Here is a 15,872-nt window from a genome sequence, read left to right on the forward strand (position 1 = left end):
GTCGTAAAACAGCTGCCACAGTTCCAGGCCTCACATCTTTATACTTTCTCACATGGAAGTCAGTATGCATTTGTTCTATGTTGGTAGGGAGGACAGATTCTAAACGGTGGGTAAAAGTTGAAGGAAGAATATTTCAGCTCAATATAGGAGAGAATTTGCTAACTTCGGAGTCAGCTAAACCAAAACCAGAATGCTTTAAGGATATAGTGAAGGTACCCATATTGAAGCTATGGAAGTCTGGATGGATTTGATGTTCATTCACTCACCACTGCTGTAAAACAGATTTCAGTATTGAAGAGAAATTGGAATTAGATATTTCTAGAGTCTTTTTTTTTTTTTTGGAGAAGGCAATGGCAACCCACCCCAGTACTCTTGCCTGGAAAATCCCATGGACGGAGGAGCCTGGTAGGCTGCAGTCCATGGGGTCGCTAAGAGTCGGACACGACTGAGTGACTTCACTTTCACTTTTCCCTTTCATGCATCAGAGAAGGAAATGGCAAGCCACTCCAGTGTGCTTGCCTGGAGAATCCCAGGGATGGGGGAGCCTGGTGGGCTGCTGTCTGTGGGGTTGCACAGAGTCAGACACGACTGAAGCAACTTAGCAGCAGAGTCTTTTTTAACTCAAAATCGTCTCTTACTGCTCCAATACAATTACATTTTAAATGATTGTTTCTTAAATGACAGAGTGAATTAGCATTAATGAACCCATTTTGGCAAAGCATGTTCTAACATTTCTTCATCTGTGTTCCGTAGTAGCTAACGTGGCTATTGTACCTGTGGATTGGCTAAAATGTATCTTCTACACTTCCACTTCACACTTCAGGCTTATGTTGGACAGTTGTAGTGTTGTAGCACATTTATGCATAAGTAGGAGATTTGGCAGACTTCTCCTATCTGAATTAAATTATACAGTGGTGGTGAGTTAGTGCCTTAAATCAATTATTTGTGTCATACTTATAATAATGACCTCAAATTGCCTTCATATGAGTTACTTGGATTTTTAAAGAAAGACAAAATTTAACATGCTTATAAATATGTGGCTCTATAAAGCTGTTGAATAAGGGTGCCTATTTTGGAGTTAGGGATATACCTTGGGAGGTCATTCTAATAGTAATATATTGCTGGACTTAAGAGTGAGGTATCATATCTTCACAGCATTTACAACTGGAAGAGGAGCTAATGGGCAAAGGCCCTAAGTTCTCCTTTGGAAATATTGGATTTGAGGTGCCTTTGATAAATCTATGTAGAAAACACATGAAAATCTTGTCAATAGATAAAAAAGTATAAAAAGTAGTGTTAGTTGTTCAGCTGTGTCCAACTCTTTGCATTCCTGTGGACTGTAGCCCTCCAGGCTCCTCTGTCAATTGAATTCTCCAGGCAAGAATTATGGAGTGGGTTGCCATTCCAGCTGGAGAGAACAGATTTAGAAATTATTGGTATATAGAAGAAATTGCTCAGAGAGACCTCAGAAGGTATAAAGAGAAGCAAGTTATAAACCCTGGGAAACACTAACATTTAAAGGCTAAACAAAGAAAATAAAGTCAATTAAGGACTCCAAGAGAAAAGTACCTGGAACCAGAGAGGATTGAAGCCAGAATGGCTCAACAGAACATGATTAGTGGTGCTGAATGTGTCAGTGAGATTAACTAAGAAAAGACCTGAAAAGTTTTTGCTGGACTTGGCAGTTAGGGTTATTGATGACACTCAGCTAAGAAATATTTCATTTAAGCAATGGGTTCTCTTCTCTGTTCAAATCTGAAATACATCAGTTACTCTTTTATATTCTTCTCTCTTAAAAAAAGAAAAGAAAAGCAAGCAGTAGTCTAATAGTCCAGTTTTTTTCATTTTTTTTGTTTGTTGGTTTGTTTCCTTTGAGGATAAGCTCCACAATAGTAGTTACTCGTGGCCTCAGTGGAGTCTTCTAAACCTGTGCTATGGTCAGTCAGGATCAATCAGCAACTTGGATTATTGCATTACAGAATATTATATTTGTGTGACAAAATGTTTTACTAAGCTGTCTTTGTGAATTTCTTTCTCAGGAATATTTTTTTTTTCAGGTTTAGAGGTAGAAAGTTTTCTGAATATAGTTTATATTTCTGTAATTATTGCTGGAAAATATTTGCAGGAGTCTTATTTTATAGGCTAAACATTTTCGCCAGAGGTTGAAATAAGCAAAATCACATCCCAACATCTTCACCTGCTTAATATTGTGCCCTGGACAAAATATACAAAATAATATGTGATTATTATCTGCATACAAAGGAGCCATGTCTTTTTTTTGAAAACATTCAACAAGTTGGCAAAATTCAACTGCAAAAGCATTGATTGAGGGTTAGTATAAATAACCTACGGGCTTCCGAGGTGGTGCTAGTGGTAAAGAACCAGACTGCCAATGCAGGCAACAGAAGAAACATGAGTTCGATCCCTGGGTCGCGAAGATCCCCTGGAGGAGGGCTTGGAGAATCCCAGGGACAGATGAGTCTGGTGGGCTATCGTCCATGGGATCATGAAGACTCAGACACAACTAAAGCAACTTAGCACGCGCGTATAAGTAAGCTACGTGGATATGCAGAGTATTCTTCGTAAGTTAAAAAATAATATAAAAATTTTCTTTTGAGTCAGTGGTTGCTATTTACAGACACAACCCAAAAAACTAAATTTAAAGGGGCCTCTAGAGTAAAACTGCTATAAGAATCTATTAGAGAAATTTGAATCTATCAAGTGAACTACATTTTTTAGCATTTGTGGCTTTAAATGTTTTTTTAAGTTCATGATGAAACTATATTCTGCAGATAAATATTTACTGTTAGGAAAGAGAGATCAATGACTCTGGGAATCTTGTAGAAATAAAGACCTTAATGAAAAACCTGAATTTTTACCCTTATACTATCACAGTTGGGAACAATGATAAGGCCCCACATAACACTCAATATGACCTCCAGTCCCTTCTGGAATAACAAAGAGTATAAAAACCAAGCTCACAAATTAAATAAATACCCTTAGACATTGTCCATACTTTATTACTGTTGGCATCACAGCTCTTGGTTGTGGTCAGGCTCTGTTGTTTTACGGCTTGGCCTTGTGGAGCTGAAAAAGCCCTGAGAGGCTGCCAAGTCCTTCTCCGTTCCCTGGAGGCTGCAACAAGGAGAGTTTGAAAAGAAGTGAGCTTAAATCTGCTTCACCAGTGACTCCAGGCAGCAGCTCAGGCAAATGACCTAACATCTCTGAGTCTCAGGACCTCAGTCTTGGTATGTCCTTTGGAGATCTGCTGTCAGGAATAAATGAGTGGAACAAGTTCTATGAAATTTTACAAACAATGCAAAATCTTCTTTGTGTAAATAAGGCAAATGAGACCTGGAGAGGTTAAGGCAAGGTTGCCTAGGTAAACTGTAAGTTGACGCAGTTTCCTCAAACACCTCTTTATTGAAATATAATCATTAGTCAACAAATATTTGGACTCCCAACCTATACTACCTACTATAGGTGTAAAGATGAATAGAACCCAAACTTGGAAATTATTGTTGCTTTGAGGGAAATTATGCATACAGTGTAAGGATTTAAATAATTTTCAAAAGCAATGTAATAGTAGAATAGTTTGATTGAATGTTGTGGCAAATTTTGTAGATATTAAGCATGTTTAAGTCAGAAGAGAATTACCAATTTGGATGGAGTATCAGGTCATAGTTTCTATACAACTTGAATAAATATTGCAAAATAAAGAACATCTATTTGTGTATTCGAATAGCTGCTCCAGACCAATGTTAAAAATACTTCCTGCATGTATTTTCTTATTTGTGATATAATATCAGGCTATGTTAAAAGAAACAAGAAAATAGGTCATGACTCTATTTTGTGATTTTTACATAATTTGATGTTTGTTAGTTGATTATTCAAATCGTTTGGGCTTCTTCATAGTGCTCTGTGACCTGCGGCTCCGGAGTTCAGCAACGGGATGTGTACTGCAGACTGAGAGGAGTTGGTCGGGTGGCGGAGGAAAAGTGTGATCCATCCACACGGCCTTATTTTCAGAGAGAGTGTTGGCATCGGAACTGCACACAGTACCACTGGGTGGCAGGAGAATGGTTGGATGTGAGTATTGTCAAGTAAGCTTTCACACAGCCGTTCAGTGAGAGAGTGTTCTTCATTTCATCATTGTATTTCTAGTGCTCAATATCGTGTAAGAAAAGAGAGACATATCGGCAAGTGAAGTGCGTGGATGCACAAAACATTGAAGTGAGTGAGAGTTTCTGTGACCTCGCAACCAGACCTCTCGCGATCAAAAAGTGCAGAAACTCTCCCTGCAAGTATATCGTGATAACAGGAGACTCATCCCAGGTAAGGCAAAGAAAGGAAGTTGAGGATTTTCACTCTTAGAAAGTAAAATTGAATCTCAAATTTGATACAGTTGAAACTGAGTCTGAATTTGAATACCGGAGCGGGTAATAGTGTGTATATTAACCTAAGAAATAAAAGCGCTGGGAGATTAGATGATGCAAATACAAGAACAGTGACATACATGTTAAATTCTGGTGCATTTCTGAAGTGTCAAGCGGTGATAACTGGGAAACCAACTACCAGGAACAGTTTGGCATCTGGCCCTGCATAGTTGGCTGCTTTAAAAAATGTTTTTCTTCCAATTTTATTTAGGTATAATTGACCCACAGCACTGTACAAGTTTAAGGTGTATATATGAAGTATATACCTTATTTATTTATTTATTTATGGAAACTTAGATTGCTGTCATATCTTGGATGTTGTAAGTAACGGTGCTATGAATATTGGGGTGCATATATCTTTTTGAATTAGTGTTTTCATTTTCTTCAGAAAAATATCCAGAAATGGAATTGCTGGATCATATGGTAATTCTACTTACAATTTTTTGAGGAAACTCTATAATATTTTCCACAGTGACTGTACCAATTTATATCTCCACCAGAAGTGCATGGGGATTACCTTTTTTCCACATCCTTGCCAACACTTGTTTTTTTTTAATCTTTTTGATTATAGCCATTCTGACAAGTCTGAGGTGATATCATGGTTTTGATTTGAATTTCCTTGATGATTAATAATGCTGAACATTTTTTCATGTGTCTGTTGGCCATCTGTATGTCTTCCTTGGAAAAATGTCTATTCAGAGTCTCTGCCCATTTTTCAGCGGGATTGTTTGCTTTTTTTTGGGGGGGGGATACTGAGTTGTGTAAGTTTATTTATTTTAGGTATTTTCTTATCAGATGCATTATTTGCAAATATATTGTCCCATTCAGTAGGCTGCCTTTTCATTTTTTTGATAGTTTCCTTGGCTATGTAAAAGATTTTTAATGTGCCGAGGACCCATTTGTTTGCTTTTGCTTTTGTTACCCTTGCCTAAGGAGATGTATACAAAAAAAAAAAGAAAAAACATTGCTAAGCCTGGTGTGAAAGAATGTATTGCCTATGTTTTCTTCTGGGAGTTTTATGGTTTCAGGCACTATATTTAAATCTCTAGTCATTTTAAGTTTATTTTTGTATAAGTTGTAAGAAAGTTGTCCAGTTTCATTCTTTTGCATGTAGCTGTCCAGTTTCCCCAATGCCATTTATTGATAAGACTGTCTATTCTCCATTGTATAGTCTTAGCTTTTTTGTTGTTTGATTGATCACATAAGCATAAGTTTATCTGGGGGCTTTCTGTTCTGTACCATTCATGTGTGTGTCTGTTTTTGCGCCAGTACCATAGAGTTTTGATTACTATAGCTTTATAGTATAGTTTGAAAGCAGAGTTTGGTACCTCCAACCTTTTTTTCCCCTCAAGATTGCTGTGGCTATTCAATTCAAATTTTAGGATTCTTTGTTCTACTTCTGTGAAAAATTCCACTGATATTTTGATAGGGATTGCATTACATCTGTAGATGGCTTTGTGTAGTATGGACACTTTAACATATTAGTTCTTCCAGTCCAAATGCACGTGCTACATCTTTCTGTTTATATGTGTCTTATTCTGTTTATTTCACCTATGTCTTATAGTTTGCCAAGTGCAGGTATTTCACTTTACTGGTTAAATGTAGTCCTAGATATTTTATTATTTTAAAGGAGGCTATAAATGGAATTAAACTTTTTTTGTCTTTATGACAGTTCATTATTAATGTATAGAAATGCAATAGATTTCTGTACATTTATTTTGTATTCCACAACTTTACTGAATTCATTTATTAGCTCTAATAGATTTTTGGTGGAGTCTTTAGAGTTTTCTATATATAATATCTTATCCTCTGCAAATGGTGAAAATTTTGCTTCTTCCTTTCCCATTTGAATGCCTTTTGTCTCTTTTTTTATCTGACCACTATGGTTATCAATTCTAAAACTATGTTGAATAAAGGTGATAAGTGGGTATTCTTGACTTTTTCCTGTTCTTAGAGGAAAAGTTTTCAACTTTTCATCATTAAGTGTGATGTTAGTTATTGGTTTATCATATATAATTTTTATTATTAATATATTTAGGTATGTTGCCTGTACTATTAAGATAATCATATGATTTTTATCCTTCATTTTCTTAATGTGGTGCATTATGCATGTTGACTAGTGGATATTGAAACAGTCTTGCATCCCTGGACTAAATTCCACTTGAATTTGGTTTGCTAATATTTTGTTGAGGATTTTTGCATCTATGTTCGTCAGTGATATTAACCTGTATTTGTATGTATGTGTGTGTGTGTGTGAGATATTTGTCTAGTTTTTGTAAGTTTTGGTATCAAGCTAATGTTGGCCTTGTAGAATGAATTGGAAAGTGTTCCTTCATCAATTTTGGGGATATTTTGAATAGATAGATGTTAACTCTTCTCTAAATGTTTGGTAGGATTTACCTGTGAAGCAGTCTGGTCCTGGATTGTTGTTTTTTAAGAGTTGCTTTACTACTGATATAATTGCATTACTGGTAATCAGTCTGTTCATATATTTTGTTTTTTCTTGGTTCAGTTTTGGGAGACTGTACATTTCTAGAAATTTATCCATTTATCCATCCATGTCTTCTAGGTTGTCTAATTTGTTGGTATATAATTGTTTGGAGTAATCTTTTATGATACTTGTATTTCTGTGATGTCAGTTGTAAATTTTCACCCTATGTTTTCATTTTCTTAGTGTCTTTTCATGTACAAATATATTTAATTTGATGAAGTCATATTTATTTTTGTTCACTTATACTTTAGGTATCATATCTAAGAAAATAAGGTTACAAAGTTTATATTTTCTTCTAAGAATTTTATAACTTTAGCTGTTACATTTAGGTATGTGATCCACTTTATATTATTTTTTTGTATATGATGTAAAGTGGGATCCAACTTTATCCTTTTGCATGTGGCTATCCAGATATTTCAACACAATTTTTGGAAAAATTATTCTTTCTGCATTGAATTATCTGTTATTGAAGAGTTATTTCTGCATTCTCAATTCAGTTACCTGACCTATGTGTCTATCCTTATATTGGTTCCACATAATCATGGTTTTATCGTAAGGTAGTTTTATAGTAAGTTTTGAAATCAGGAACTGGAGGGAACAAATTTTGCTTTTCTTTTTCAAGATTATTTGCTTATGCTGTGTCCCTCACATGCCTATGTAAATTTTAGGATCAGTTTGTCATATTGTGTGTAAACTTGAGCATCATTGAATCATGATCAAGTTGAGGAATATTGCCATCTTAATTGTCTTCTAATCCATGAATATGACCTGTCTTTTCATTTATTTAGGTCTTATTAATTTCTTTCAAGGATGCTTTAAAGTTTATAATTTTCATTGTGCAGACCTTACACTTCTGTGGTTAATTTTGTTTCTAAGAATTTTGTTAATTTTTTATGCTTCTGAAAATGAAATTGTACTCTTTTCATTTTCTGCTTATCCATTTATAATGTGCAGAAATATAATTAATTTTTGTAAGTTACAGCACATTTATTTCTTTTTTTGTGTAGATTACTTTTCTATATGCGGAAGTATATCGTTTGCAAATTCACATAGTTTTACTTCTTCCTTTAAATGTGGATGCTTTTTGCTTCTTTTTCTTGCCTAGTTTCCCTGGCTAGAAACTCCAAATCTGTTGAGTACAAGTGGTAAAAACAGACACCTTCCTCTTTGGAGGAAAATTTTCATAATTAAATATGTTAGCTATTAATTTTTTGTAGATTCTGTTATCATGTCCTTATATACCTAGTTTGCTTAGTGTTTATATCATAAAAATGTGTTAGATTTTGTTAAATGCTTTTTCTGCATCTATTGAGATACTTATGTGGTCTTTGTATATGAGTCTATTCTTATGATGTAGTCCATTGATTGATTTTCATATATTGAAACAATCTTACATTCCTGGGATAAATTTCACTTTGTCTTGATGTACAATCCTTTTTATTTGCTTCTGGGATTGTTTTGTTAGTGTTTTGTTGAGTGTTTTTGCATCTATATTCATAAGAGATATTGGTCTGTAGTATTTTTTCCTTGATATGTCTTCATCTAGTTTTGGTGTGAGGGAAATACTGGTCTCATCAGGAAGTGTTCTTTTCTAGTCTGTGTTTTGGAAGTGTTTTGGAAGAGTTGGTGCTAATTCTTCTCTAAACATTTGGGGCAATTCACCAATGAAGCCTCTAGTCATGGATTTTTGATTATATGAAATTTTTTGATTATTAATTCAACCTATTTACTTGTTTATGGGTCTACATGGATTTCTATACATGTTCTCCCATCTCCCCATAGTTTCTTTACTACTATTTGTTGTTCTTTGTGACTTTTCTGAACTAACTGTAACATCTGTTTTCTTTGTCACATGTGGTCACTAAAGTCTCTATGTGATTAATTTAGTTTTAAACTTATGACTGGACAATTACTTTTTGAGTTATTTGGAACCAATAATCTCCAGTCTTTGCCAAGGGGCCCTGTGTAATGTGTGAGCACCTTTAACAGACAACTGTTCCTTAACTTTACTTCCTGCTTATGCAGAATCTTGACATCAGTCAGGAGTGAGAGTGTAGGCACTTCTCAGTTATTTCCTAAGTTTGCAACAGCCCTAGATAAACACTTGTCCACAAGGCTTTAAAGGCTCCAACAGAGTCATAAACAACCAGGAGGCCATGAACATCCACAAGTTTATCTAGAGCTGTTGCAAACTTAGGACATTTCTTTTCCAAGCTTTTCCTTTTAAACTTTTTTGATTTGCCCATTGATTGCCTGCTTATCCACCTCCTGTGGAAGTTGCAAAGTTAAACATAGCCTTTAATTGTGTCCAAAAATGCCCTCAAGGAGAAGGCTTTTAGCACTGGGCAAATGCTGAATAAAGTCAAATAAAGAGAGACTTGCAAGGGAGGTCTTTCAGAAAACCACCAAACAGTTCAAATAATGATAGTTTTCTGGAAATGAGGCTTAGACAGTTCAGTTCCTCTGGTGGCTTCCAGGCTTTTGTTCCTATCTATGTTTGCAGAGGTATTGATTTTCAAGGCCACGATAGGGCTGGAGAGGGGGAATGGGAATAGGGCACCTAAAACATACAAAAGTCTTCTTCCCAAGACTTAGCCTTATTTCTTTAATACATGCTTCTAGGATTGCTGCAAGCCTTTGGTTAGTTTACAAAGCTCGGAAAAATTTGATTTTCACAAGTTTTGCCAGTTTTCTCACTGCGTTTATAGAAGAGAACATTTTCAGACATTCTTGCTCTGCTATTTTCACTGATGTCACTCACCCCTCAGGATCGGCTTTGATAGATGGATTTTTCTCATCATAGTTTATATTTTCCTGTCTCTTTGCGTGCTAGTTATTTTTATTGTGAATTTTGATTGTTATTGTGTTGGCTACTGGATAGTTTTTATTCTTGTATCTGTATGTATATTTTGAACTTTGTTCCAGAATGTAGTTATTTTGTTTGTAAGCAGTTTGCTCTTTTCTTGTCTAGCTCTTACAATTTTTTTATGTGAGACAGGTGCGTTGTGACACTGGTCTTACATAAAGAAAATCCCAAAGCATTGTTTAGGCCTTCCCTGGTGGCTCAGATGGTAAAGAATCTGCCTTCAATGCAGGAGACCTAGGTTTGATCCCTGGGTCAGGAAGATCCCCTGGAGGAGGGCATGGCAAACCACTCCAGTATTCTTGCCTGGAGAATCCCATGGACAGAGGAACCTGATGGGTTAAGTCCATGGGATCAGAGAGTCAGACATGACTGAAGTGACTTAGCATGCTTGCACAGTGCATTGTTTAGTCTAGGGTTAGCTATTCCCCTCTACTGTGCCACAAGACCCTTTTGAATACGGTACCTATTGCTGCATGTATATAAGGTTTTACAGTCTGAATGAAGGGAACTGACACTGTATCTGGTCCTGTGTGAGTGCCAGATACAGTGATTCATTTTTTGATCAGTCCAACCTTGGCCTCAGTTGGTGTCCTCACATGTTTACACTAGTCTGAACTCTGCTGTCCCACTGGGGTCCCTTTCCTTGTTCCAAAACCTGGGCACTCTCTCAAGGCAGGAAGCTGGAGGAATTACAGGGTCATTTTGTTTCCCTCTCCCAGGGACCACTATCCTTTATCGCCTAATATCCAGTGTCTTAAGAGCTATTGTTTTATATATTTTGTCCAGGTGTTTCTGTTGTTTTAGGTTAGAAGGTAACTCTATTTCTTGTTATTCCTTTTTCCTGGAGTCAGAAATTTGTTTGCCCATTTTTGCTCTGGATCTTTCATTTATATCTAAATCACTTACCTATTCTAGTCAATGGTAATATACATCACATTGTGTGTATGAAGATAGATGTATGCTAAACTTATATAGAGTTACAAGTATGTTAACACTAATAAATGTCCTTTATTTCAGTTAAGAACCATTGATGTTTCATTTTTCCAAATCTGTGCTTATCAGGAGATAACTTTTCATTCAGTTAAGCTATTCTTAAATATCAACAAGAAAAATAAGCGAAGTAAAAAAAGAACCCAAATGAGCAAAAAACATAGGCACTACAAATAGTCAGTCCTGAATCCAGATCCTTTCCATTTACTGGGAAAGTTGCCTAATGTCTCTGAACCTTTGTTTACCCATCTGTAAACGAGGCTAATATATAGGATTGTGTGGGGAAACTCTAAGCAGTGAACCCTTAAATTTAAGGGCATCTTCTTCACCCCTTGTAACACTGTATTTTTCAGTGTGCAGGTAACTGTGGATTTAGTTATCGACAAAGGATTACATATTGCATTGGGGTCCAATCTATGGAGAAACATAAGCTTCATGAGCTGTGGCCTATAGGCTATCGAGTATGCCCTGTGCTGCCTTCCCCTCAGGTTTACAAATGCAATTTTAAGACCTGTTTGCATATGGCCACTTGGAAAGTTGGAAAATGGAGCAAGGTCAGTATGTAATTATGCATTTAAAATCTTATGAATGAGACTTTCTAGTTGTGGGGTGCATGGCTATCTTCACATCTATCTAGATATCAGAGTTGACTCATACCCCTGTTTTCTAACAATCACTATCAGTTATTTGTACAAATATCTAGTCTCTATGTTTCCTATAACTTGGTTTATGACTAATCCTGTGTCTGTTCCTCAGAGAGCCTGGCACAGTGGCTTGCATTTTGAGCAATACTTAAGCAGTATTTTTTAGTTCAGTGAAAAAGTAAATAAATGTAACATATGAGTAATACAGGTTATTTGCACCCTGCTCCATTTCCAATTTAACTGATAGAAAGCAGGTAAATATTGCTATGCAAACTTAACCTGTATCACTGAGTAAAAACTCAGGAGTTTGAATAACCATCATTAAATAATATTTATCAAGGATTTACAACATATTGCTGAGATAACTATACAAAATGAAGGGAAAGAAGTTAGTAACCAAGAAAGAATAGATTCAGTCTCTTAAGGATTAATCCCACTTGTGACTCTCCAGCCTCCTGGACGTTACTGATCATCAATTTGTTCCAAAAGGACCTAGTCAGGGAGGAGGAGATGTGTATTTACTGGCCTTATTATCCGTCTTATAGTTTACCTTCCAATTTTGCTCTATTCACAGTGCTCTGTGACTTGTGGAGTTGGGATGATGGAGAGAAGAGTGGAATGCATGGCCGATAATGGTCTGTCCAGTGATTTATGTTTAAAGCATTTAAAACCAGATGCTCAAAAGAAATGTTATGTCAGTGACTGTAAGTTAAGACTTCAAAAATATATTTAGAAACTAAGTATTTTAAAGAAGTTTTAGTTAAAATTTGAAAAAAAGTATTTAGAGTAGTCATACGCTCCACAAAATGAAGGTTTCTTTTTTCAGAGTATAACAATATTGGTATAATTAAGTTAAATTCATGTTGTGTCTGTAATATGTTCATTGTTGATAAGTTGTACTCACTTGTCCTTGAAGGTAAAACATTTACCAGCTGTAAAGAAATACAAATGAAAAACAACATTACCAAGGATGGTGACTATTACCTTAACATTAAAGGAAGAATAACAAAGGTATTACGTAAACAGTTTCTATTGATTTTGACACTGACCATTGACTTTGAAACAAGCTTTTCCAGATCTTTGCATTTTCCCTTTAGATCTATTGTGCTGGCATGCACTTGCAGAACCCTAAGGAATATATATCATTGGTCAAAGGTGAAGAAGACAACTTTTCTGAAGTGTATGGTTTTAGGTATGAGCTATATTTTGCCTTCTCTGTGCATTTTTATGGACCATAAAGAGAATTAGAAGTTCCAGAGATCGGAGTGGTAGTTGAATAGCTCGCAGCGGGACAAGTAATTTAAGAGCAGGTGGACATATTAGGACATAAGCCAGATGTTGTCCATGCCTGTTCAGTAATCAAACTTTGGTTATTAACATGTACTCACAGAAAGACTGAATAAGGGGATGCTGTGGGTGAGCAATGGGACAACAGAGGAGGGTAGAATTTAAGACCTGTGTATGTTTTCATAGAAATCAAGTTCATTTCGGTAACAAAAGCTAGGAGAACTACAGCTGAATTATTTTTCTACAAACTGGTCTTGAATTTCCCATTGATCATTTTGTACATTAACCTTGAGTGATTTTTACTTCTTTCACATTTAACTTGTTGACACAAAAAATATTGAAGAGGGTTTCTTTTTCCCTCCCACTTCCAAAGTTACTATTTACATTATGGTCTAATAACTGTACCTAACACCAAAATATTCTAATGTTGTTATAGACTACGAAATCCATATGAATGTCCCTTTAATGGAAGCAGGAGGCAAGACTGTGAATGTAAAAATGACTATATGGCTGCTGGACACACTGTTTTTAGCAAAATAAGAATTGATCTTACTTCCATGCAAATTAAAAGTAAGTACTAAATCTCTAGTTGTATAATGAGAAACATTTATTTGCTGGTGCAAGTTTAACAATATGCTATATGGTGTGTGTGGTGACTGGGGTCTAGCATAGTACAATAATTACTTAAAATTAAAAAAAAAATGTTATTAGCTACGTACTTCAATTCAACACTATAGACCTTGGGAATTCTTAATAAAAATGTGGTGGTAATGACACTGTTATTACTAAAGATACTGTTGTAGTAAAGATATCGCCCTTCCGAGGTATAACCCTGTACCCTAAAATTCCAAATTACATTAAAAACAAGGAAATCAATATTTTAAATGTAGTTGTATAAGCTTCCTGGAAAGGTTTAAAGTAATAATTAACATTAGTTTCAGGTGACAGTTTGTCTAATATTTTCTTATACTTTGTCTGCTTTGATTTTTTTAACGACCTTATACTAGATAAGGCAGTATTTCATCATATTGTTACAAGTGATAAAATTAGGATACACTTACAGAATTAAGTGACTTGCCCCACTTCTTGGAGTTAGTAACTGGCATTACAGAGATAAAGTCCCTCCCACCCACAATCCCAGATTATGGACCAGCTGCCTTTCTAGGAATCAATTTACAGAACAGTAAAGTTGAAGTATATTTATGAACCCTGACATACACTGACCATCAGACAGTCTACCCTCCTGGATATTACATAGTGACATGAAAAGGCAAAGAAGTTCATTTCAGAAGCAGAAACTCTAAATCAAAATTAAATCACCAAAGCCTAGCATAGTGCCTAAATCATAAAAAGAAACAAAAAAATGTTTGTTGAGACAGTGAATGCATGAATACGTAATCTCTAACTTGCAGTCATATGATGGTGAACTATTACTGTCAGTAATAGTGGCTACCATGTGCTAAACACCCACCGTTACTGTAGTGGGTAAGGATTATGCTGCTTTGGATATGATCATAAACTGAAGTTAGACTCCTGAGTGTAAGCTGTCTTCATCCGGTTACTAGTCTGTAACCTTGGGCATGTCTCTCTAAGCCTAAATCCCCTCATTTCTAAAGTAAGATGCCTCTCAAGCTTTTTCTTTTTTTTTTTTTAATGTCTTCTTTCCTTCTTTTCTTTATTTATGTTTTGTTTTTGGATAGAATTAAGAGATAATACTTGCAACATACCTAGTAAATTCCCTGTAGGTAGTAAGTGCTCTATAAATAATGTTATTATTTAATAATATATGCTGTGTCAGCATTGCTGAGCAAATAATGGACATTTAGGAACTGATTTGCTGTTCATTAACTTTTTATTTTTCATTCATTTATCTAACAAACCTGCCATTTTGCCAGGCATTGGGCTGGGCTCTGAAGATACAATATTAAATGTATACACTTTCCACTTGCTTTCATTGTCCTTCCTCAGACTTGTGTGCCAAAACTCCAGTCTTGATTAAATTAAACCTTGCACCTGCTCTGCATCTGCACCATGAAATTTGTGTGTGGCAAATAATACACAGGCCTCCTGACTGATTTACTTTAAATGCTGACTCCTGAGCTTGCATGGACCCTACTCCATTCCTCCTCCACTCCTTTCAGTGTCTAACTCACAGCTTCTTCTCCAGCTTCAAGTTTCTAAAATTTCTAATGCCTCCACTCTAGTCCCTAATTACTGATGATTTGTTTCCTCTCTCATTGAGAAACTAAGAACAACAAGAATGGAATTTCTGCAAACTACCACTGAAATGGTGCAGGACCCTATGGTCCTTGCCCTTCATGTTCTCAGCTTGCCTTCTGTCTGTAGAGAAACTTTAGCCAAAGAGTAAGTTTAATCAGAGAAGTGAGAAAATGCAGAAACAAAGGAAAACAGTCAAAGGAGACCAATAGTCATTAAGCAAAGTCAAAGATCTTTAGTTTCTCCCAAAGTGAAAGAAAGTAAAGTCGCTCAGTCATGTCTGACTCTTTGCGACCCCATGGACTGTAGCCTATCAGGCTCCTCCATCCATGGGATTTTCCAGGCAAGAGTGCTGGAGTGGATTGCCATTTCCTTCTCATTTCCTTCTCCAGGGGATCTTCCCAACCCAGGAATCGAACCTGGATCTCCCGCATTGCAGGCAGACGCTTTACCATCTGAGCCACCAGGGAAGCCCAAGGGCTATAGATAATATTCTGAGCCATATCCTTTGAGCTGTCTTATAGATACTGAAACTCCCACCATGTTGAAGAAGATAACTACATGATGATCATCAGACTGTAGCTGTGACATAAGCTGCCACAATTTTGAGAACTGGCCTTAAAGAAATGGGAAGAAACTGATCCTGGAACTAAAGACTCTGTGTGTGTGTGTGCATGATGCTTCAGTCGTGTCTGACTCTTTGCGACCCCATGGACTATAGACCTCCAGGCTCCTCTGTCTATGGAATTTTCCGTGCAAGGAGTGGGTTACCATTTCCTCCTTCACGGGATCCTCTTGACCCAGGGATCCAACCAGAGTTTCTTATGTCTCCTGCCTTGGCAGGCAGGTTCTTTACCACTAGCACTACCTGGAAAGCCTGGAACTAAAGACTAACTGTACTTAAAACAATCAGGATGACTCTGATCAGACTACTGCACGAC

The 15,872-nt window shown here is 36.2% G+C and overlaps 1 protein-coding gene across 3 annotated transcripts in view; it reads left to right on the plus strand.

Moving 5' to 3' along the window:
* ADAMTS20 (ADAM metallopeptidase with thrombospondin type 1 motif 20) overlaps window positions 1-15,872 on the plus strand; it is a 216,210-nt gene that overhangs the window by 159,966 nt on the left and 40,372 nt on the right. For all 3 annotated transcript variants that reach the window (XM_024991940.1, NM_001206093.2, XM_024991941.2), the window contains 7 exons: window positions 3,916-4,089; window positions 4,165-4,335; window positions 11,137-11,337; window positions 12,002-12,131; window positions 12,344-12,438; window positions 12,525-12,619; window positions 13,151-13,284. In XM_024991940.1, coding sequence (XP_024847708.1) covers window positions 3,916-4,089; window positions 4,165-4,335; window positions 11,137-11,337; window positions 12,002-12,131; window positions 12,344-12,438; window positions 12,525-12,619; window positions 13,151-13,284 — 1,000 coding nt within the window. The remainder of the gene's footprint in view (window positions 1-3,915; window positions 4,090-4,164; window positions 4,336-11,136; window positions 11,338-12,001; window positions 12,132-12,343; window positions 12,439-12,524; window positions 12,620-13,150; window positions 13,285-15,872) is intronic.

Source organism: Bos taurus, chromosome 5 (assembly GCF_002263795.3).
Source record: "Bos taurus isolate L1 Dominette 01449 registration number 42190680 breed Hereford chromosome 5, ARS-UCD2.0, whole genome shotgun sequence".
Classification (NCBI taxonomy): Eukaryota; Metazoa; Chordata; class Mammalia; order Artiodactyla; family Bovidae; genus Bos; species Bos taurus.